The sequence below is a fragment of the Protobothrops mucrosquamatus genome, unplaced genomic scaffold, assembly GCF_001527695.2.
Source record: "Protobothrops mucrosquamatus isolate PMUCROS unplaced genomic scaffold, P.Mucros_1.0 scaffold_199, whole genome shotgun sequence".
Lineage (NCBI taxonomy): Eukaryota > Metazoa > Chordata > Lepidosauria > Squamata > Viperidae > Protobothrops > Protobothrops mucrosquamatus.
In genome coordinates, this window is record NW_015386275.1 from 870,181 (window position 1) to 892,340 (window position 22,160).

The window sequence follows — 22,160 nt, forward strand, 5'->3', positions numbered from 1 at the left end:
GCAAGGCATAAAGTAAATCTGGACTGGCATCTGGGCCAGGGGAGCCCTCTTTTATGGGATTCCCCTGGCTTGTAATCACACAATTCCATTGGCTGGTAAGACCCCGTTGCTAGTTAGCCAACCAGCAATGGGCATGAAACTGTATGCAGATGGAGAAGGGCAATCACCCTTAATGGGTGATCAGGATGCGCATAGGGATTAAGGGGGGGGGGAATACAAAAGAACACAACACTAATCAATTTCAGTTTAAAATTCTGATTGACCATTCACCAGAGGCGTAGCGTGGGGGGTGCAGGGGGGGCCAGCTGCACCGGGCGCAACATCTGGGGGGGCGCGCTCGCACTCGCAGCTCTCTGCCCCTGCCTGGCTCACTCACTCTCTCTGCAGTGTTGGCTGTGCGAATCCGATCCGAGCCGCCGGGTCGCCGACGCCGCCCACTGTGGAGGGGGGCGCAAATTACTTGCCCCGGGTGCTGACAACCCACGCTACGCCACTGCCATTCACAGAAAGAAGCCTTTGTTCTAGTCCCAAAGAAGGTCTGTGATTTTCTTGCTCAATGACAACATGCCTATCAAATTTGGGTAAAGCTCTTGATACACTCTATGTAGACTTGTTGAGGAAGTTTCTTACTCTGCTGTGATGAAGTTCTGAACAGACTATCAAAACTTATTTCCTTTCCCTATATGAGCAATAATTAATGCTCAGTTTTATTCTGAAGCTGCCAGTATTCAAATGCTGGAGAACACTAAGTGTGAAGCCAAGAGATGGCGTTAGAGTTCTCCTACTACATCCATAATATGCAAGCACTAGGACTAGGCAATCAGCCAAAGGACATTCCAATTCAGGCTTCCCCCCCATTTCAGTCAACCAATTCCATTTCAGTGAAGCAATCCTGTTTTCCATAGGTAAAATTATTTCAATTTTCAGTCTCTAAATCTTCTCCAAGCAAGGGCTAGGAGATGGAATCCTGACTTTTTTTTTTAGCTTTGCTCTACCTTCTAAATTATGATATGGGGTTGTGGATAGAAGCCCAGGGAAAGCAAATGATGGGTATTAATATGATAAAAGGGCTCCTGAGAGAAAGGAGGACCCTCAACATCTCAATGGGACCATCAAAGCTGTTATGTATTGAGGTTAATTTACTTGGAAATGGCCAAGAAGCTGCACCTGTTTAAGCTCCAGACTGACTGTCTACATGTTAATTAGCTTGTCTTTAAGAGGGAAATACTGCTTTAATTCTATGGGCTACCGCCTAGTGGTGAGCTGTATAAATAGTGGTTAAGCAGAAGTTAGGGCTGCTTCTGTTGTGAACTGAATAAAGAGTTGTTGCACCATTCGCCTCGTCAATGCCTCACCGAACTAGAAACATAACAAAAGCCTGAAGCTAACAATAATTATGCAGCACAGGATTGTATAGCTACTAGGCGTCCTATACATTCTTTTGATGTACCATTAATTTTTTGCAAGCAGGGCTCTTCAGATTTCAAGACAGCAATTCTCAGTGAATCTTGCCTTTATTTGCAGTGTACCTATATGCTGAAGCAACTCTGAAGGAGAGCAGAAGATCTTTGCCTGCTATCCGAGCAGGGGAATATGAAGCCCTGCCTGAAAAAGTAAGATGATAGTATTTGTCATACTGTCTTGAGAACAAGGATCTTTGTTCAGGGCTTAGATTTCTTAGTCAGATGTTTTCAGACTGGAAGCTCAGATTTGGTTTGAGTGGCTAGCAGCTAGCCTAAGAAAGAATGAAACTGTGATGACCCAGGGCCCTGAACGGAGGCAAAGCAATTAGCTGGTCAGAATAATTGTCTTTGTAAGCACTGCCAACGTTCACCCAACAGCCCCCACATATGCTGGCACAAGTTCAATAAAACAGTCAACGGAGTTAAACAGTTCTTTAAAGTAAAACAGATAACAAACAGTATGATCTTTTCCACGCCCAGCTTGCCTGTAACCTGCAAGCTGCAAAACTGAGGACAGCAAGGAGAACTCAGCAGGAAACAAACTTGATCCAAAATACAAAGAGTCCAGGTACAAGAGTTCACATCACAAGAGTTCATGTTTGTTCCTGGCAATTGCCCCACCCCACAGCGTCTCCTTAAATACCTACTCCCCAGGTGTGCCTTGTGGAGTGGGGCGTGACGCTATCCTCCCGAGCAAGTGAGCCTGCCTCTGTTGTTCCCTCCTTCTCTCTGCTCTCCTTACTCTAGGATCTGGTGGGGAGGGGCCTTGCTCCTCACCTGAGCTCTGCCTTCCCTGTTCCAAACTGGAAGGGCCCTGGCCTGCTTCAGCCTGTTCCTCCCCACAGTTCTCCAAAGCCACAGACACCCCCTCCTGGGCCTCAACAGGGAACTCCATGTTGTCCTCAGAGTCAGGCTTGGATGGAGGCATGACAGAAACTGTCAGTTACATCATCAACTCTTGACTATTTTATCAGTAACTAAGCACTGGCAGTTCCTTTTAGGTGATTGAAAGAAGAAAGCCTTTTTTCCTTAAACATAAATATTTCCTTTTTAATGGATTTTATAATTTTTATTATATTTCATTATGTGTTTTTCTCTATGGGTAGTCTTCTGTAAAGATTCTATACAGTAAGTTATATTTGATTTTAATTATTTCTTTTTCAATAATAGTAGTAATAATAATATGTTCACTGCTAACACAAATTTAAATCCACTGAAAATAGATAAAAACATGCAAAACTATGAATATATATTTTTAGATTACAATTTAAATTTATTTTGTTGTAGTTCTGTTGTGATCTAATAAAATAAGTTACTCCTATAACCAAACTTCATTCTTGTATATTTTTTTTGCTAATCAATATGTTTAGGTATTTTTTTTTTTTTCAAATTTTTTTTTATTGTTTTCAACATAGAAAAAAAAACACATCACAAATACATCACAATTGAAACCCCCCCCACCCCCCACCCGGACTTCCCAAACCTAATCCCAGGATACTATTCAACTAAAAGTAACCTTATATTAATATCCCTAACTCCACAAAGTGTTATTCTACATAAGTAGGTGGAATATATATATATATATAAAAAAAGAATTTTTTATCTAAAAACCTAACTTATATTCCACCATTCTATGCTTATTTTGAATATAAACNTCAAATTCGTTTCTTTTACATCCAAGTTATGTGTGATACCTAGGAGAAACAACTGAGGCAGAAAGAAAATTCTTCTTTTAAAAACTTGCTGTAAATTCCACCATAATTTTATCCAAAAGGCCTTAATAACCTTACAGGTCCACCACATATGAAAAAAAGTTGCATCTTGTTGTCCACACCTCCAGCACTTGGATTCATAGTTCTCATAAATGCGAGACATAGTTGCAGGATCCATGTGCCATCTATAAAACATCTTATAAAAATTCTCACGTAGATTTTGTGCCTGCGTAAATTTCACATTTCTCACCCATATCAACTCCCAGGTATCCATAGATATTATTTAGGTATTGTCATTGCTTTGCACTGCCCTAAGATATTTATTTTATCCTTTGTTTGCAAAATTAATGTATGTTCCACACCCAACTTCTTTTAAATAGTATATATGATTCATAGATAACAAGTAGATGCCATCAGTTGAATAGTGTGCAACATGTCATTACAGAATAAGTAGAAAATTTGCTTTAGTTTGATGTCTTCACACCAATACTGATCCTGTATGAAGTCTTGACGTTTTTAAAATATAAATATATCAATATCCCCAAACACCTCTGAAATTATTTGAGTGCTTCAGCCTATAAACTAACTGCAGATTTTAAAGAATTATAGGAAATATCAGTTGTGTGGTCTTCATCTCTGAATCCATCTGAAATGCAGAATCATGATAACAATTATTCCAAATGATTTAGTAAATAACAGAGTTTGAGAATCAAGATGATTTCCTCCTCACTGTCCATGCCAAGTTCAACAGACTACAGAGAATATACTGAAATCTTTTTAGTATATTTCTCATGGAGAATGGAGGCATAGCAACCTAGAACACATTCAGTCTATGACAGGAGTGTCAAACTACCGGCACCGCGGGCCGGTTACATCATGCGGAGGCCACCCCCACCCCAGCTCCGGCAATGCGAAAAAAGTCGTGATACGTCGTGACACATCACGTGATGCGGTGAGTTTGACACCCATGGTCTAGGACACTAATATCCAAGACTTGATACAATATATTGTTATCATCCCATAGAGGAGCAATCTTTTTTGATTTTGAAATCACTTCAGTGTCAAATCATTTCCATAGCATGTTATTGCCCAACAAATTATAAAATTTGGTAAAGAGCATGTTCATATTATGAAAGTAAAAGCATTCTTTACTTTCTCTCTTTCCCTCAAGCTAAAAAAGACAGAATGGACTCCTGATTTTGGTCCTGCAACCTTTGTTCCAAGATGGGGAGCCACGGTAACAGGAGCACGAAAATTCCTCATTGCATACAACATCAATTTGCTGTGCACAAAGGAACTGGCACACCGGATAGCACTTAACATTCGGGAGCAGGGCCGTACTAAGAGCCAGGTACTCCAGGGAAGGGTGGCTTATGGCAGGGCTTTTCAACCTTTTCACCCATTGTACCACTTTTAGGATATGGCAACATCCGAGTACTACGTCACCTAGCAAGGTGTCAAAAACTTGATGACCCCCCCCAAAAACAACGAAAAAACTGATGAAGTACAGATAGTCCTCGACTTACAACAGTTCACTTAGTGACTGTTCGAAGTTACAATGGCACTGAAAAAAGTGCCCCCCAAGCCACAGCCGAGCAAGACACCTGCCTGACCACCCGGCGGCGCTCTTCCTCCTGTCCGAGGTTTTCATTGTTGTGAGCATTTCTGTTGAGGATTGGCAGCGGGGGTGGGGTGGGGGGCTGTTTGGTTTTTATTCCCCCCATCTGCTGGGTGGCTGCAGCAGGTTTTGGTTACTTCACATGACCCTGGGACACTGTGACCATCATAAATATGAATCAGTTGCCAAGCATCTGAATGTGAATCACAAGACCCTGGAGATGCTGCAACATTCCAGCTGATCGACGCTTCTTCTGGGCTCAGCAGAAGTGCCAGGATCAGCGCCGAGCTCCGGCTGGAGCCTGGTGCTGATCCTGGTGCTTCCACTGAACCCTGACAGCCCCGAAGAAGCGCTGATCAGCTGGAAAGCGGCACTGATCTTGGCGCTTCCGCTGAGCCCTGACAGCCCTGCAGCTCCAGCCGTCTCTCGCTCAGGCTTGTGCGGTGCTGCCACCAGTTCAGCTCATTCCCCTCCCCCGCTACCACTTTTCTAGGATGGTCGCGTACCACCTGCCAGGTGCCAATGTACCACAGTTAGTACCCATACCACTGGTTGAAAAGCCTAGGCTTATGGATCTTTCTATTCTGCACTCCAATAAAGTCTCCAAAACAAGGCTAGGCAGACATCAGATTTATGGGCCTTGCTTTTTAAAAAAAAAAAACATTAGATCAACAAATTGGAATCTAGTACAAAACTTGTGTGCTTTTCAGAGTCTTCTCTGTTTCTCACTTACAGCCTGGGCGGTTGAAACAGGTGCAAGGCATGGGATGGTATTTGGATGAGGAAAACATTGCTCAAGTCTCTACAAATCTGTTGGATTTTGAAACCACTCCTCTTCATGTGGTCTATGAAGAAGTTTGCAAGGATGCCAAGGTGAGTAGCACAAAGATGATCAATTGAATGAACCTGAGATTAGGCTGATGTACAGTAAAACTGTAATCCAGAGCAGGAAATCAAAATCATGGATAGTAATATTACTTTTATTGTGAGGTTTAACAATAGAATTTGGCTAGTTTGAAAGCACTTATCCCCCTCCCCCAATTAAGTTTATTTAAGGAACATTCAAAATTACAACAGACACCCAAAATTACATACAACCCTGCTTCAAAGTTTGAATGGCTGCAACACCCCTACGGTTATTTGCCCTTACAACTAATCACAGAGATGTTGCAATGCTCCCCATCTCTCTCCCCCATCCCACTCCGCCATGACTCCACAGTGCTTAGGCCTCCTCCCCACATGCTCATCATCCATAGCATTTAGTTTTTGAAGTTCTTTGGACCTCATGTTGGGGAAGGAGGGCAGGCCATGTGTCCCTCGGCTGCGTGGAGGTGACTGCCATTTTAAACCGCTTTCTTGTGGGACAAAATGGTCACCAGACAAACTGCTTCAGTTTTTTTGCCTGAACAAGGTCTTCCCAGCGCTGCAAAAGTTTCTGAATGCTGCAGAAAGCTTTTGCAGTGCTGTGCAGACCTTGTTAAGACAGCAAACCAAAGCAGATTGTCAACATAGTTGTCATTTTGTCCTGCCCACATATGGGTGTGACAAAATGGCAGCTGCTAGGCAAACTGCTTTGTTTTGTTACCTTAAGAGGTCTTCACAGTGGTACAGAGGCTTCTGAATGCTGCAGAAAGCTTCTGCAGAGCTGTGCAGTTCTTGTTAAGGCAGCAAATAGAAGCAGTTTGTCCCTGGGTCACACAATAGTGACCTGAATGCAGCTGCCATTTTGTGGGTAGGATAAAATGTTGTCTGCTCTGGGAGCCACACTATGCAGCTGCACAAAGAAGCAATCCATTTCAGTGCTCTGGAAAGCCTCAAAAGGCAAGTAAGGAGGAGGGTGTTTGGCTTGATGGGATGGGAATCAGGCCTAAGGCTTGAGTGGACCGGTAAGAGTGAGAAAAAGCATGTGGGGAACCAAGGCAGGGGGAAGTGGAGCATGGGGCTTCTCAGGGATGGAGGAGGCCTTGGGAGGGCCAGGGTAGGTGGGCCTGGTCCTGTGCTAGACCTTCAAGAGCCTCCCTCTCCCCCAGAGGCTCCCCATTATCCACAACACCTCAGGCGTTTGTGTAATGATTCATTGGGGAGAGCAGAGATGGGGGGGCGTTAGGTGAGATGCTTCACCTCACTATGTCATGATAATGGGCAAGCTTCCCCTGGTCAGATCTTGAGAAATATCTGTATTTCCATGTATGCGGTCTGTTCAAGAAACCTTTGTCTGTGTAGTCTTTTAAGGCAAATTAGGTTTCACAGCTTTACAGATTCTGGCCATGTTGCAGCTATTTCACTGCTGAGTTCATTTAGTTTTAGAATGTCTCTTGTCACTTAGAAAGTAAAGGCATTTCCTCGATCTTTCTGAAAATTATATGGCTAGTGGGCCATGGCATGCCAGCAACTGGCCAGCGCAAACAAGGGAAGCCCCATCCGCGCGATGCAGGCAGCATGTGAAACCATGTCCCCTCCGGTCCATGGAAAAAACTCTCTCCAAGGAACCGGTCCCTGGTGCCCAAAAGGACGGGGGCTGCTACTAATCTAGAAGGTCTGGTTTGCACTCTATTATCATAAATCCCTCCATTGTATCCCCAGTATTTTTTGCTTAGAGTAGCTTCTGGTAAGATGGGTAAGATACAAGTTTAATAAATAACGTAAAGTAGCGTAACATAACGTAACGTAACATAATGTAGAGATCAAGCCAAGTATAATCTTTCAGAATATAATTTTTTATGTATAATCAATCTTGTATAACATACCGCAGCTATTGCTCATGTATTTTTGCTTGCTTTCTGTATGTGCTCCATTGTATGAGCAAAGAGATAGAAAATGTTTCTGTTACTTTAAACTGTGTTGTTTCAAGGGAAAGCCTAGCTAAAAGTTGCAACGCTTTGCTAGTTTCCCATCCCACACTCTCCTTGGATGGTAAATCTTTCCCTCCTAGCTTCCCTGCCATGGCTTTAAAATGTAACAGCTCTCAAAGTAACAAAGTTAATGGGCTAATTGAGCTATTGTGTGTTCAAGCTTAGAGAGGCAGAAATGTAATGCTAGGATAGATAAGGAGATTCAAAGGAACTTTTTAGATGTGCAGGAACCTTGTGATATGTATTATAAAAAGCAAAAACTTTTCTGATTAGGTGCCCTCTTCTCTCTGCTGTCTAAAGGAGAGCAGAGTGCCCAGCCTATAACTTTGATCAAAGAAATAAAGCTGAGTTCTTATTCAGACGCCTGGTGTTCAGAGTCTCATTGGGATTTATTAGGATTCTGAGCTGAAAAACCTTACAGTAAGATAACAACATTTGGAAGAATTAAAAAAGTTAGCCTATAACTGCCAAGCAATAATGGTCTTAATATCCTTTAATATGTCAAGAAAAGTTTGTTATCCTGGTTTAACAAGTAAGACCTCATTGTTAGAAATCCACATAAAATCTGTTTGCTTGTCTGTATCTCCTAATATTTATGAAATGGCAAAACAAGTGAAAGATACATACTATAAATGTACAGTAGGTCTGTATTTGTATATCAGTGGCTTGTATCTAAGTTACACTTGTCTTTTTTCCAGATAAATGGTGTAAGAAATTGTGAACTCCTACCAAATTAAAGGCATAGAACAAAAAGGAAATTTAGCTATATCTGTTTTAATTTTTCAGGTGCCATGGGCCAATATACATTTACTGCCAATCATGACTTTATTTAATTGATGCTTTCCCCTGAATAATAAAATCATATCAGAGAATTCTGATACTTTTTGTCTGATATGTCCCTAATACAAATATTCCTGATTTTACTTCAATCATGCAGTGTCATTGGGAGTTTGGCAAATACAAAACAGTGCTTGCCTATGTGACTCAATATTAGGTAGGTCCCCAGAAAAGAGAAGATGGAGGACACAATCTTTAAAATTATATTATCAAGTTTAGGACATTTAGTACATATGATTCCATACAGAGAAAAACAATGAATTCATATTGAAGATATATACATGAGTCAAATATTCTTTTTTCCAAAGGAATGTATGTATATGGAGAAAATGGAAAACTTATTAATAAATAAGTTATATTTATAAGTCACCAATGGAAACTTTTCGACAATACTTGAAAAATATATACCAATATGGCAATAATGGGTAACAATGTTGTGGTAATGAAATATTCCAATAGTTGTAAACTAGTGATGTTATTGGAGTGATGTATATAAATACAGCAGCTAAAACAGTGAAAAACAGTTCTGGGTAGATCTGCTAGAAGGAATGCTCTGAGGTTGACTGTAGCTGCTTACATTTTGGGTTATACTCTAGGACTTTCCTGATCCAAATCTAATGCCTCAGCCTCTATGGACATGGCTCCTGGGGCTTCTTGGACTGTAGGCTAACTATAAAATGTCTGGTTTTATTTCTAGGATCTCAATCTGCCAGTGGTAGGATCTCAACTAGTGGGACTGATTCCTAAAAAGGCCATGTTAGATGTGGCAGAATTTTATATCAAGAAAGAAAATATCTTCATCCTTGAAGAGGAGCATAAAATTAGACTGGTAACTTTTGATATCCATTTATATCTTGGTTTTATATAATGGAAAAATAAGAAAATCTCATGGGTCCTATAAAATGCATTGTTGGATGCTCATTACCTTTTCAAAAATAATTCAAACTGCAGTGAATGGTTTTGCTTTAATTTCTCTTACATTGAAGATACTTTTTATTCCTTTGTTATTACCTAACATACCTTTCTAGAGAATTGGATCACACACTGTGGTAAATCATAATGTGGCTTGTTTGGTTTTATCATGTTGTGTAAATCTAGTTAACTGTGGCTTATCTAGTAAATCATTATTGTGAGTTATGGCTTAGGCCTCGAGTGAACCACATCATTGTTCTAGAATGTCACTGTCATGGTTCCGATAGATGAAACCTTTTAAAAGAACTTCAAGGCAAAGATTTATTCCTCAAAGAACATTTTATTCAGGAAACAAAGTATCGGCATGTACATAGTTGAACCCAAGACTAAAGTTCCCTCCCCCCCCATACAAAGTAACAAGTTGCAATTCCCACCCCAGAAAGGCTGTCATAAATTACATTCACCAATTATTCTAAAACTCCTCCCAACTTTTCAACCCGCCAAAACTTTATCTAACATTGACCTTGGTCCTCACCCAGCTGCAAATGTTATGACTAACAGAAAATGCTCAAGCATTTCCCCCTTCCCCCTTTCTACATCTCAGAATCCCAAATAACAGAAAAAAGCACAAGGAAACCAAAAGGTAAAATGGCTATAGTTTCTCAATTATTGCAGCGCTGACAGTCACATTTTGATATTTGATGCATAAGAATTTAAACCTGTTAAAGTACTTTTTGTACTATGATTACAAAATCCATATGTGCTTTCCATGACCCTGTTCCCAGATGGCCATAGCCAGATACTGCTCAACCTGCTCAACCTCTTGCCCATGTATTATTCACCTCAATTTCTTAGGTTTTTGGCAAAAGAGATTATTTTTATTTTCTGAAAAATGATTACTAGATATTTTCTCTGAAAAACTTCATCAAACTATCTGAGAACAACTGGAGATTTTAGCAATAACAAAAGCAAAAGTGGAATATTTAAAGCAGCTATTTTTGGAGGGTAGAAATTTAGGGCATGTGAATTGCATCCTATTCTAATTCTAATATAGTTTTCGAATGAGCTAAAGAAAATACCCGGTAATCTCACTGTTTCTGAGTATTTCTAACAGTCTAATTCTAAAGTCAACAAAGGGTGCATGCAAGATTTAGATTTGCTGATTTATTTCTTAGTCAAAAGATGAGGAAAAACTAAAATATGATCTGTAGTAGAGAGACCAGATCTGAAACTTGTATTTCCGAGCTCCTAAGACTTTCCTTTCCTACCTATCCATTCTGAGTTTCCATTCGAGATCCTGATCCATTAAAGGTTGCTAACAGCTCAAGTGGGCAATAGTTTTCAGGGTGAACACATTGTGACTTTCCAGGTATGGATTACTTGCTTGTCACATGGATTTCATGAAGAAATGGAACAGGTTGCACTGGACAGATTCAAAACAATGAAATCAGTAGTTACAGATCTGCAACATCCAGGCTACTGTTCCAGTATCTGTCTCGATGGTGCTTTGCTCAGTGTAATGTGAACTGAAAAATAAGGAACAGAAAACCCTCATCTGTTTCAAATGTCAATTTCTGTTTAATAAGATAATCATCTATGAATTTGTATTTTTGAATCTCAGGTAATTAATCGATTGGGCTTGGATTCTTTGTCTCCATTCAGTCCTAAGAAGCGCATAATTGAGTATGGATATTTTCATTTTCTCCCAGTTAGTTGTATGGTGATAATGTATGTCTGAAGACATTGGCTGGATGGGTGATATATGGATTTGTAATATAATGAGGTCATATTATGTGTCATGTTATGGAGTCCTTAGCATGCTTTTTATCCATAAGATCTGTGGTGGCGCAGTGGTTAGAATGCAGTATACTACTACTTCTACTTCTACTCCGGCTGCCAGAAGTTTGGCAGTTTGATTCTCACTGGCTCAGCCTACCATCCTTCCGAGATCGGTAAAATGAGGACCCAGATTGCTGGGGGCAATACGCTGACTCTGTAAACCACTTAGAGAGGGCTGTAAAGCACTGTGAAGTGGTATATAAGTCTAAGTGCTATTGCTATTATATATGGATAGCATCAAGGGAGGTATTAAGTTATGGAGCCAGAGATAAAAATGCAATTTGGAAAAACAAACATTGTCTGCTAATTCTTAACTTTTTCAGAAGAATGGCCAAGTTTCCCAAAAATGTGTATTCTAAACACAAATTAAAAGATGCAAATTATTTCATTTCCAGTTTACAATTATGCAAATATGTGTTGCGCATGTTTAAGATTTAATTAAATAATTATTTAATTTAATTAAGTACTATTTAATTCACATAACACTATGATCCCCAGAGGTCTGCTTTTGCTTGGGAAACTCAAAATCCAAATGAGCCAAAAAAATGTATAGTATAGATGTCTCTCTTTACTATACTTTAGTCCTCATTTTAGTTCTTTACTCTCTTTAGTTCAAATAACCTCTGTTGCTTTGGATCATTTCCTGATCCAAAGAATCTGTATTTTTATATCTGGCAGAAAGATGTCTGAATACATTCCTTTCTTGACTTCACTTTGTTTTTGTCAGTAGTATTTTATAGTATCAATAGAAGAGAATATTTGTACCTCAGGGATGAACTGTGAGGTCCTTGGTGTTCTCTGAACTTGGTTTTCTTGCATTACCGGTCTAGGTGCACCGATGATGTTATCTAGTCTGGCAATGAAATATCTGCAAGAAAACCCCCAAGCTCAGAAAGCACCAAGGACCCCACAGCATTTTATAGTTTGTGAAAGTGATTTTTTCAAATGCTTTTTTACTTTCGGAAGGGACATAGTGGAGGATGACAGAGAAAAGGGAAGTCTGGTGTCTTTGTCTCTTCACACCTTTGTGCAGAAAGTTGGTGCAAGATCAGCTGCTCCTGGAGGAGGATCAGTATCAGCAGCAATATCATCTCTGGTATGTAGCTACTTCAATATCTCATTTTAAAACTACTGTCCTAAATAGTGATTCCATACAGGACTTCTCCTGTAATGGTGTTATACAGTAATGCTGAGCTCTACCAGCAAGATTTGAAATTTGAAAATAAATTGCTCTCAGCCAATACTGAGTGCTTTTGATAATCCCTGAAATTACTTATCCTGTATGTTTTGTTGAGTGTAGCTAAAAGGTTCCTTCTCCATCTGCCAACCAAATGACATTGGAATCAGCCCCTGAGTATGAGCCAGAGACACACAAATACCAGAAATTAATTCAATCAATGAAACTCTTACTTTGCTTATGATCTTCCTTCAGCTTTTATTTTCTTTACAGATCTGTGAAGGTAATTTTTCATCACCATTTTAATTGTGAACTGTTGTTAACTGCAGCAGTTATTAAATGAGAACTACCTCTAGTTCAAAATAATATGGATATCCAAAAATATTAACAAATATCTCAAAATCAGATTGTTACGTGCAATTACTTCTTCCCAGAATATCACTACATCACTCTTTTAGACCAAGATGTTTTAATTTTTATTTTTCAACTATGAATTCATTCCTTTTCCATACAAAGCTATGAGGTTCAGTAAGTCATATATATATGTATGTATGTATGTATGTGTGTGTGTGTGTATGTATGTATGTGTGTGTGTGTGTGTGTGTGTGTGTATATATATATATATATATATATATATATATATATATATATATATATATATATATATAAAATTTCTTTAAAAATGTGATCCCTAGGTAAATCCATATTTAAAACCAGTGAGCAAACACGAGCACCAGGGAATATAATAAAATAATTTAATATTAAAATTGCCTAATAAAACGCCTAGCTTTCGTCGGCATCTGTTGACATCATCAGGGCTCAAGATGCCGGTCCGTGGGAGAATCCCTCTTATAGTTTGACTAGCGTGTGCGCAGGGCTCCTTGACCTCGTTATTGGGCCGGCCATGACTAAGCACGTTCCAGACGCTGGGTCTTTGACAGCAACCGCCTCCCTCCTGCGCCTCCCATCTGCACAAATAGCATCAGGGAGTTTTCCTTTCTTAGAGCTAAGTGTCTAAGACCCGGGTTACTCTCCCGTATATCAGCAATGTCTCAGAGGCAACGGCCAGGCTGCTGGCACCTTATAAGGTGAAAGTGGCCCATAGACCGAACAGCGCTCCCAGGTGTGGATGCATATGGCGGAGTCTGGACATCGCTTTGATTTCGACAATGTGCGTGTCCTAGCCAGCGATAACACAAAAGGGGGCCGGCTACTTAAGGAGGCCTGGCTCTCTAATAGTGACTCCATCAACCGGCACATTGACTTGTGCCCGGCGCATCTAACCTTGAAGGCGTGGAGTGTTGGCGACCCCCTGTCCCGGCGCGGATGGCAGAAGGCCGGGCAGCATACCCCCATAGAGGAAACGAGGAGGACGCAGGCAGATAGAAGATCGGTAACCGACGCTTTGGAGAGCTCACCACACCCCCGCACCCCACCCCTGGAGAGTCGGAGGGGAAGGGCATCCCTGAGGGGGACTCTGGGCTGCCCCGCTGGTGATCCCTGGGGCACCCAGGTGAAAGATGAGGATCGGAGGCAGAAAGAGGCTGAGAGTGAGGAGAGGGGCCGGTTAGGAGCAACAACGACCCGGAAATACCTGAGGGACGGGAGAGGGATCGGACCGACTCGCTGCCATGAAACGAACCGCCCGTACCAACGAGAGCAGCAGGATGATGGCTGGAGGCCCGGAGACGATACGGAGACAGAAAACAGCGAAAGTGGGGGGAGGAGGAAGGTTGGATTGATTGACAACGGTGGGGAGGCTTGGTTGGCAGTGATGGGGGGCGCAATTGGGCTGGTGGCCACGGTGAGGACCGGGGGGATGAAAGAGGAGGGAAGGGGCTGGAGGGGCGATCCCATCGGTTCAGGAATGGAGGAGAAGCTCGTGGGAAGAGAGACGAGAGTGGCGTGAGTGCCTGGGCTGGCGCAGAGGCTGCGAGTATCGGAGACGGGGAGAGGAAAGAAGGGGAAAGGATATGAGACGGAAGTCGCAGGAGCGAGGGGTGTGTGAATGTGGAAGAGGGGAGGACGGAGATCAGGCGAGGGCACAAGAAAGAGGGGAGACGGCCCCATGGAGTAAGAGACGACAACTGGCGTGTAAAGGAGGGGCGGAGAGGAGAGGAAGAGGATAGAGAGCACGTCATGGTAGAGGATGGGGGGGATAGTAGGGCTAGCATGGAGATTATAGGCAACAGAGAGGAGGGGGGGAAGGAATGGACAACGGTGTGAAGGGTTGGTTGGCAGCGATGGAGGTGCGCAGTTGGACTGACGGCCACGGGGAAGATCGGGTGGAGGAGAGAGAAATGAGGGGGTTGGAGGGGCGATCCCATCGACTCAGGAGTAGAAGAGAGGCCGGTGGAGAGAGGGGTGAGAGTGATGGGAGCGCCTGGGCTGGCACGGAGGTTGGGAGCATCGGAGATGGGGGGAGGAAGGAAGTGGAAGGGGTGCGAGATGGCATTGGCAGGAGCAAGGGGGGTGTGAAGGTGGAAGAGGGGAGGATGGAGGTTAGGCGAGGGCAGAAGAGAGAGGGGAGGCGGCCCCATGGAGCAAGGGACAACAACTGGCGTATAAAGGAGGGGCAGAGAGGAGAGGAAGAGGATAGGGAGTATGTCGTGGTGGAGGATGGGGGGGGACAGCGGGGCCAGTATGACAGGTAATAGAGATGGGGGGAGGGAAGGAATGGAGGAAGGGCGGAGCAACAACGTGGGGAACGAGAGCCGAGTGGAGGTGGAAGAGAGGAGGATGGAACTAAAGGGATGGGTGAGGAGGGTAGCAAAGGGGCCCCAGGGAACGGAGGGTATCAACCGGACTATAAGCGAGGAGGATGGACAAGAGGGGGGATAGGGAGCAGGGGGCAGCGGAGCCGTCAACGCAGCAAAGCAAGGAGGATGGGAAGGGGAAGGAATTGGAGGATACGGAAAGTTTGTACGATCAAAAAAGGGGGGGAGAGAGCGCGCCGGACCCAAGGCCACAGGCAGAGGCAGCTAACAACGCCACACACATAGGCAGGGGAGGCAGGAGAAGATTAGCCACCCGTGTGAAAGCTGCAATTAAGGCGCAGCCCAATCGCCTGGGACCGGTGACGAGGTCCAGGAGCCGGGCGCAGATGATGGGCGGCTTATGAAGGGGCTCTCCCATGGACTGGCACGTAACCCTGACGATGTCGGAAGGATTCCGACGAAAGCTTGGTGTGTATATGTTTTGTGTTATTAAACTTTTTTAGTTTGATATATAAAACATCATACAAGTTTAAAAAAACAGATGTGACCTTGCTCTTCCAAATTTTAAACAGAGCAAACTGTTTGACAGCAAATTGTTACTATTGGAAGGAGCTTGCCTAGCTATTGGACTCCATATGGTACAAGGACATAAAAGAGGAACACAACCTGAAAAGCAAATTATAAAAAAAAGCTTGACAAAAGTATAGAACTCTTCAAGGAAAATAATGCTGAATAATTTCACCATTAGCCTTTTTCATGCTGGATATAACTACAGTAAGAAAAGTATAATTACATGTACAAAGATGGAAATAGACTAAAGACAAAGGAAGAATTTGATGTACTTACACATTTCTGGAAGAATAAAATCTGACCTCAGAAATGAGGAACATTAAGAAAATTTGAAATCCTTATCAAGAATCAAGATATAACCTTCTAATTAGTTCTGCTATGGAGTCTGAAGAAATGAAAGTATTTATATTAAATTGGATGCAAAACTTCAAAGACACTGTCTCAATAAAACAATGGGAAGACTTTTTGAAGAAGCTATGATTTGAGAGAAAACTGGTGGAAAACATTTTACAGATGGTATACAACTCCATAAATAATGGCCAAAGCAGTCAAATTATATGGTAATCGGTGCTGGAAATACCACAAGACAGAAGGAACATTCTACCATATGTGGTGGACATGCAATGTATTGGAAAGACACAACACCAATGTCAGGATCAGGAGTGGACTGGGAAGGATGTGCCAGGGTGCAAGAGGGTTCAAGGGTTAGGGAAGGTGCCCAGAGTGCACAAGTAAGGAACTCTCTCTCCCCCCTCTCTCCCTCTCTCCTTCCCCCTCCTCTTCCCCCTCCCTCTCTCCCCCTCCTTCTCCCCCTCCCCTCTCCCCCCCAAGCAGTTTTTCTCCTTCAGGGTCCTATTAGATTTTTCACCATCTTTCCAGTATTTTGATGTAACATAAAAAGTCCCTGCCTCTTGGTGATCAGTGAAATTAGGAAAGCATAGACATCTTTTTTTTCTCTCCTGTGTGGCAAAAGCTTTTCAGATGATCAGGTCTCTCCTTCTAGGGAGCAGCACTTGGTTGCATGGTGGGATTAATGACATATGGAAAACGTCAATTTGAGGACCTGGACCCAGTTATGAGGCAACTCATACCCCCATTTCATCAGACCATGAATCAGCTAATTGCTATAGTAGACAGGGATTCCTTGGCATTCAGCAGCTACATGGTGAGTGAAGTGTTCATACTTTCTGCAAATCTGTATTATTGTGCATTTCGTATATTTGGACAGGAATGGAATTGAGGAGTTTTTTGCTTTTTGCTTGATGAAGGCTATATTTTTTGGGGAAAGGGTGGAGTGCATATGAAAGGTAAGGTGAAAATAAGTTCTGGGATTCTATCTTAGCTTCACCCTCCATGCCTATCCCATGTTCCCTAAAATAATAGCCTAAATATGTATTTGTGTTCTCTACAGGATGCTATGAAACTTCCGAAGCAGACCTCTGAGGAGAAAGAGAGGTATTACTGAGCCTTTTGTTCACATGAAACTACAGTACTTGTTTTCATAATAAATTTCTATGGAGATTCTCAGTCATCCAGGTCATGGTTGTCCCAAAGATGCTTTTTTCATGAGGCAACTGGACTTTCTTGTTTTTTTCTTTGAAGACATTTCGCTTCTTATCCAAGAAGCTTCTTCAGCTCTGACTGGATGGTGGGGAATGGTAGGATTTATATACTCCTTGCAGACAGCTGGTCATTTGCATTCTTTTTTAAATACATTTTTATTAGTTTTCCAGTTTTACAACTGAGTATTTGGAAAGCAATATGGTGATTGGGTTAGTCAATAATTCAATAATAACATCTTTAATACATATCTCAGGTTGCATCGTCTAACACTCCTTCTCTATTTCCCTTAACACAGACATGTCAAACACAAGGCCCGGGGCTGGATGTGGCCCGTGAAGTGGTTTCATGTGGCCCGCAAAGCCATCCTTGAAACAGTGAGGGAACGGCCCCCGCTGCCTTGGCCCTGGCCCAGGCGGCTGGGAGCCAATGTACAATTTTGTGGTGGCAATCTATGCTGAAACACATTCACATTTGGTTGCATGGTGGGATTAATGACATATGGAAAATGTCAATTTGAGGACCTGGACCCAGTTATGAGGCAACTCATACCCCCATTTCATCAGACTATGAATCAGCTAATTGCTATAGTAGACAGGGATTCCTTGGCATTCAGCAGCTACATGGTGAGTGAAGTGTTCATACTTTCTGCAAATGTGTATTATTGTGCATTTCGTATATTTGGACAGGAATGGAATTGAGGAGTTTTTTGCTTTTTGCTATATTTTTTGGGGAAAGGGTGGAGTCTTAGCTCCACAAGGCCATCTGGAAACAGCAAGGAACCAGCCCCTGCCGCATCGGCCCCGCCTCCTGGGTGCATGCTGGGGAGGTGTCACCCTTTGTGAGGAATGAATAAATGCACCATCACCTGGAAGTGGCCAGCAAATGGCCCTGGCCTACTTCATATATCCAGCTTGATGGGCTCTGGGGAAGGGGTTTTGACAGGCAGTGGGCACTCTCCTCACAGTGCCGAGAGGCTGAGCTGGGTGGTGCGAATCTGATGAGAAGTGCAATGTTGCCTAGCCCCCAGACTGCCCAGTTTCAGCAGGCAGCAAGGTGCAAAGCTGGCGAGCTTCGCACCACCTGGCTCAGCCTCTCAGCGCTGTGAGGAGAGCGCCCTGCTACCTGCCGAGACCGGGCAGGCTGGGGGCTGGGTGGCATTGCGCAGGTAACGTTGACTCTCACGCTGCTCATGGCATCCCCTCCCCCAGAGCTCACCAAGCCAGATATGTGAAGTAGGTGAGGGCCATGTGCTGGCCATTTCCAGGCAATGGTGCATTTCTTCATTCCTCATGAAGGGTGATACCTCCCCAGCTGTGTTTCTTGCCTGTTTTTCTCCCTCCCTCATCTCAAATATTTTCCCACCACTCTGTACTTAGGAAGGAAGGAAAGGAAAGAAGGAAAGGAGAGGGAGGGTCTGAGGGAAGTCCTGCCTTAGTCCTGCCCTGCTGCCCTTTCACCATCCCCTTGCCCCCTCCTCCTGGCCTAGCCTGGGAGTCTCCCATCCTATTGCTAAGGAAGCTTTGGATACAAAGCCGGGTCCCCTCCCATGGAGAGGGAATGGGCCTCCCTCTGATTTTGCCCTCGTACCCATCATGAACAACCTGGCTAAGGAGAGCAAGCACAGCAGCAGCAGCCTTGAGGAGGTGGTAAGTGCAGCTGGGCGCCCCCTTGGGGAAGTAGGGCAGGGCCTGGTGCTGCGGGTGCTCGAGGGCCAGGCTGGGCATTTGACCTCTGCTGCCCAGGGCTCCGGGCAGCCCGCACCACCATCCAGCCCCCCCCACATGGCCTGAGAGGAACAGTAAGGCTCCTCCAGTGGACCATGCCTTGGCACTTGTCCTGGTCCCACCCCTTTCTGCCAGAGACCCTCAGATCTGTCCCACTCCTGCCCAGGCCCCACAGACACCATCGAAGTGAACGATGTAGAGCTGGCCACACCCACCCAGTAGGCCACACCCACTCCATCCACACCCACCCAGTAGGCCACACACACCCTGGCCACACATCCCCGTCCCTCCCGAGGGCAACCGCAATGCTGATGCGGCCCTCAATGAAATTGAGTTTGATACCCCTGCCTTAACATTTGCTATATCATAATCAAGCTAGTAAATTTCTAATTATATCAAACTCAGTTAAAACACTTATCAATATGTTTGCTTATACTGTACATATCCATATCCATGTCCTGTTTTTAAGTTTTACCTAATTTTAATATTTAATTGCAATAGTCCAATTTAACCTTTAATACCCATAATATTTAATTTTCGGGTAGCCCAAATTTCCTTTATTTCACTACATAAAAGTTATACTATCTAAATTACATATATTACTTACATAAATATATTCTTATTTTATTTCATAAACATTTTCTATTTCTCATCCTTAGTACATCACCACAACAATGGACTATTCTTTATTATCTCAAATCTATGAACTGTGTTATCTGGGCTAAACAATAATTCAAAGCTATTTCCTGATAATTAATTTTCATTTCCCTTATAAATCTAAGTCCTCAATAGTAAGCCAAATAATCCTTTGTTTTTTTATTATTTTCCAACAATATTTAAAATCTAATAATCAAAATTCCCTTCATCTCAAAGTATCCCTTTAGCCCATTAATTGAGACTTTAGGATCCTCTCTAATAAATCCGAAGACCCCATTTTTTAAATCTAACTCTAGGTTTCTTTTTATGCCAACCAGGCTTCCATACCAATGCCTTTAGATCATCAGATAAATCTCCCTTCATTCTTGTACATGTTACTTGAACTGAAGGAGACCATCTAATTGTCAATTTTCTAAGGAAACTGGCCCATTTATAATCATTAAGTTGTCGCCCTGGTGGCACAGATCCCCGTATTTGCTCTAATTCGATCTGGTCTTCTTCTTCTTCAGGTTTCGTCTGGTTTAAGTAGTAAATCATGTCCAATTTTATAGTTGTTGTGTGATTGTCTAAGTCACAGGTCGGCAACTTGCGGCTCTGGAGCCACATGCGGCTCTTTGAGCCTTTCCCTGCAGCTCCCAGCCTCCTCTGCCATTTGCAGAGAGAGACAGAGACAGAGCTTCTCTCTCTCTCTCTCTCTCTCTCTCTCTCTCTCTCTGTGTGTGTGTGTAAAAAAGAGAGTGGACTCACGGTGTTCTCCCACGAGCTGAAAAGCTTTTTGGGTGGGGCTCCTCCCTTTGCTGTGTCTCTGCAGGAAGCAGGAAGCAGGAAGGGCAGGAGAGAGCTAGCTAGCCCAGCTATGCTGACTCAGGAATTCTGGGAGTTGAAGTCCATGAGTCATAGAAGAGCCAGGTTGCCTACCTCTGAGCTAGCCCAATAAGAATGTGTGTCAGCTGGTTGGAGAACAGCTTGAAGCCAGCTTGCTAGGGGAGCAGAAGGTCAGAGAGAGGAAGAGAGAGGGGGGAGAGAGAGAGAGAGAGAGGAAAGAGAGAGAGAGAGGGAGAGGAGAGGAGAGGGAGAGAGAGAGAAAAAAAAGAAAAAGAGAGAGAAAGAGAGAGGGGGGAGAGGAAAGAGAGAGAGAGGGAGAGGAAAGAGAGGAAAGAAAGAGAGAAAGAGGGAGAGAGAGGAAAGAGAGTGGGAGAGGAAAGAGAGAGAGAAAGAGAGAGGAAAGAGAAAGAGAGAGCGAGGGAGAGGAAAGAGAGAGGGAGAGGAAAGAAAGAGAAAGAGAAAGGGAGAGAGAAAAAGAGAAAGAGAGAGAGAGGGAGAGAGAGGGAGGGACATCCTTTTGACATCTAAAATGAAGGTAACACTGCATATATCCTTTTTTACCTTTATGATATATATATATATATATATATATATATATATATATATATATATATATATATATATATATATATACACACACACACACACACACACACACACACACACACACACACACACACATATAATAAAGGTAAAAAAGGATATATGCAGTGTTATCTTCATTTTAGATATCAAAAGGGTTTTGTGGCTCCCAGTGTTTTGTTTTCGGTGGGAAATGGTCCAAGTGGCTCTTTGAGTGTTTTGGGTTGCCTACCCCTGGTCTAAGTTATCGATAGGCTGTACTTGTTGATCTTTAACGCCCTCCATCTTGATATTATTTTCTTCCACTTCCGATGTTTTTTGAATTGTAGGTTCTTTAGTTACAATCAGGGTTTGGTTGTCTAAAATTCAATACATTGTACTTGTTGATCTTTAAAGTCCTCTGTCTTGGTATTAATTTCTTCTGCTTCTGTTTTTTGGATTGTAAATTTCTTAGTTGCAATCAAGGTTTCGCTTTGTAGATTTAAGCTGGAGCCTTTGTCTTTCAGTCTAGATTTAATTATCTCAGTAGCTTCAAGATTTTTTTCAAGTATATGTTTATAATTAGCCGAGATTTGTTGCTGGTCCTCCTCCATTCCTGGCATGGTTATAGATGGTCCTTTAGTGAAGGCTATTTATTAAGCAAAAGTCAGTAAGTATTCACCTCCACAGTAAAAAGTAGTTTCATCGCCCAGCTGTTCTCTCAGCTTTTAATCTCTTTTAGATAATACCAAGGATAGATCTGGGCTATGAGCAGGCCTCTTTGTCAGGAATATTCACTTGCTATACCATCTTTTGCCACAAGATGTCCTCAATAGCATTTAAAATATTTTTCAAATCCCAGGCTAAGTTTTTATCCAGTTTAAGTTCTTTTTCATTTTTTTTTACAAGTAAATAGAGTAGCAAATCCCCGTGAAAGTAGGAACTTTTGGGGTCCCAAAATATCAAAAAGAAGCAAATCCAATTATTTAGTTGTACTTTTCAGGGCTTTATTTCCCCTAGGTCCGTGGTGGTGAACCTATGGCATGCGTGCCACAGGCGGCACGCAGAGCAGTCCCTGATGGCACGTGAACCATTGCTGCTTCCCTTCTCTTCGTACATGCGCAGAGCTTCAT

At 42.8% G+C, this 22,160-nt stretch overlaps 1 protein-coding gene across 1 annotated transcript in view; it reads left to right on the forward strand.

Moving 5' to 3' along the window:
- The window catches only part of FTCD (formimidoyltransferase cyclodeaminase), a 35,391-nt gene that overhangs the window by 5,927 nt on the left and 7,304 nt on the right, over window positions 1-22,160 (forward strand). Inside the window, exons 4-11 of the mRNA XM_015825574.2 lie at window positions 1,525-1,613; window positions 4,347-4,526; window positions 5,529-5,666; window positions 9,180-9,311; window positions 11,016-11,077; window positions 12,200-12,329; window positions 16,701-16,862; window positions 17,109-17,152. Coding sequence (XP_015681060.1) covers window positions 1,525-1,613; window positions 4,347-4,526; window positions 5,529-5,666; window positions 9,180-9,311; window positions 11,016-11,077; window positions 12,200-12,329; window positions 16,701-16,862; window positions 17,109-17,152 — 937 coding nt within the window. The remainder of the gene's footprint in view (window positions 1-1,524; window positions 1,614-4,346; window positions 4,527-5,528; window positions 5,667-9,179; window positions 9,312-11,015; window positions 11,078-12,199; window positions 12,330-16,700; window positions 16,863-17,108; window positions 17,153-22,160) is intronic.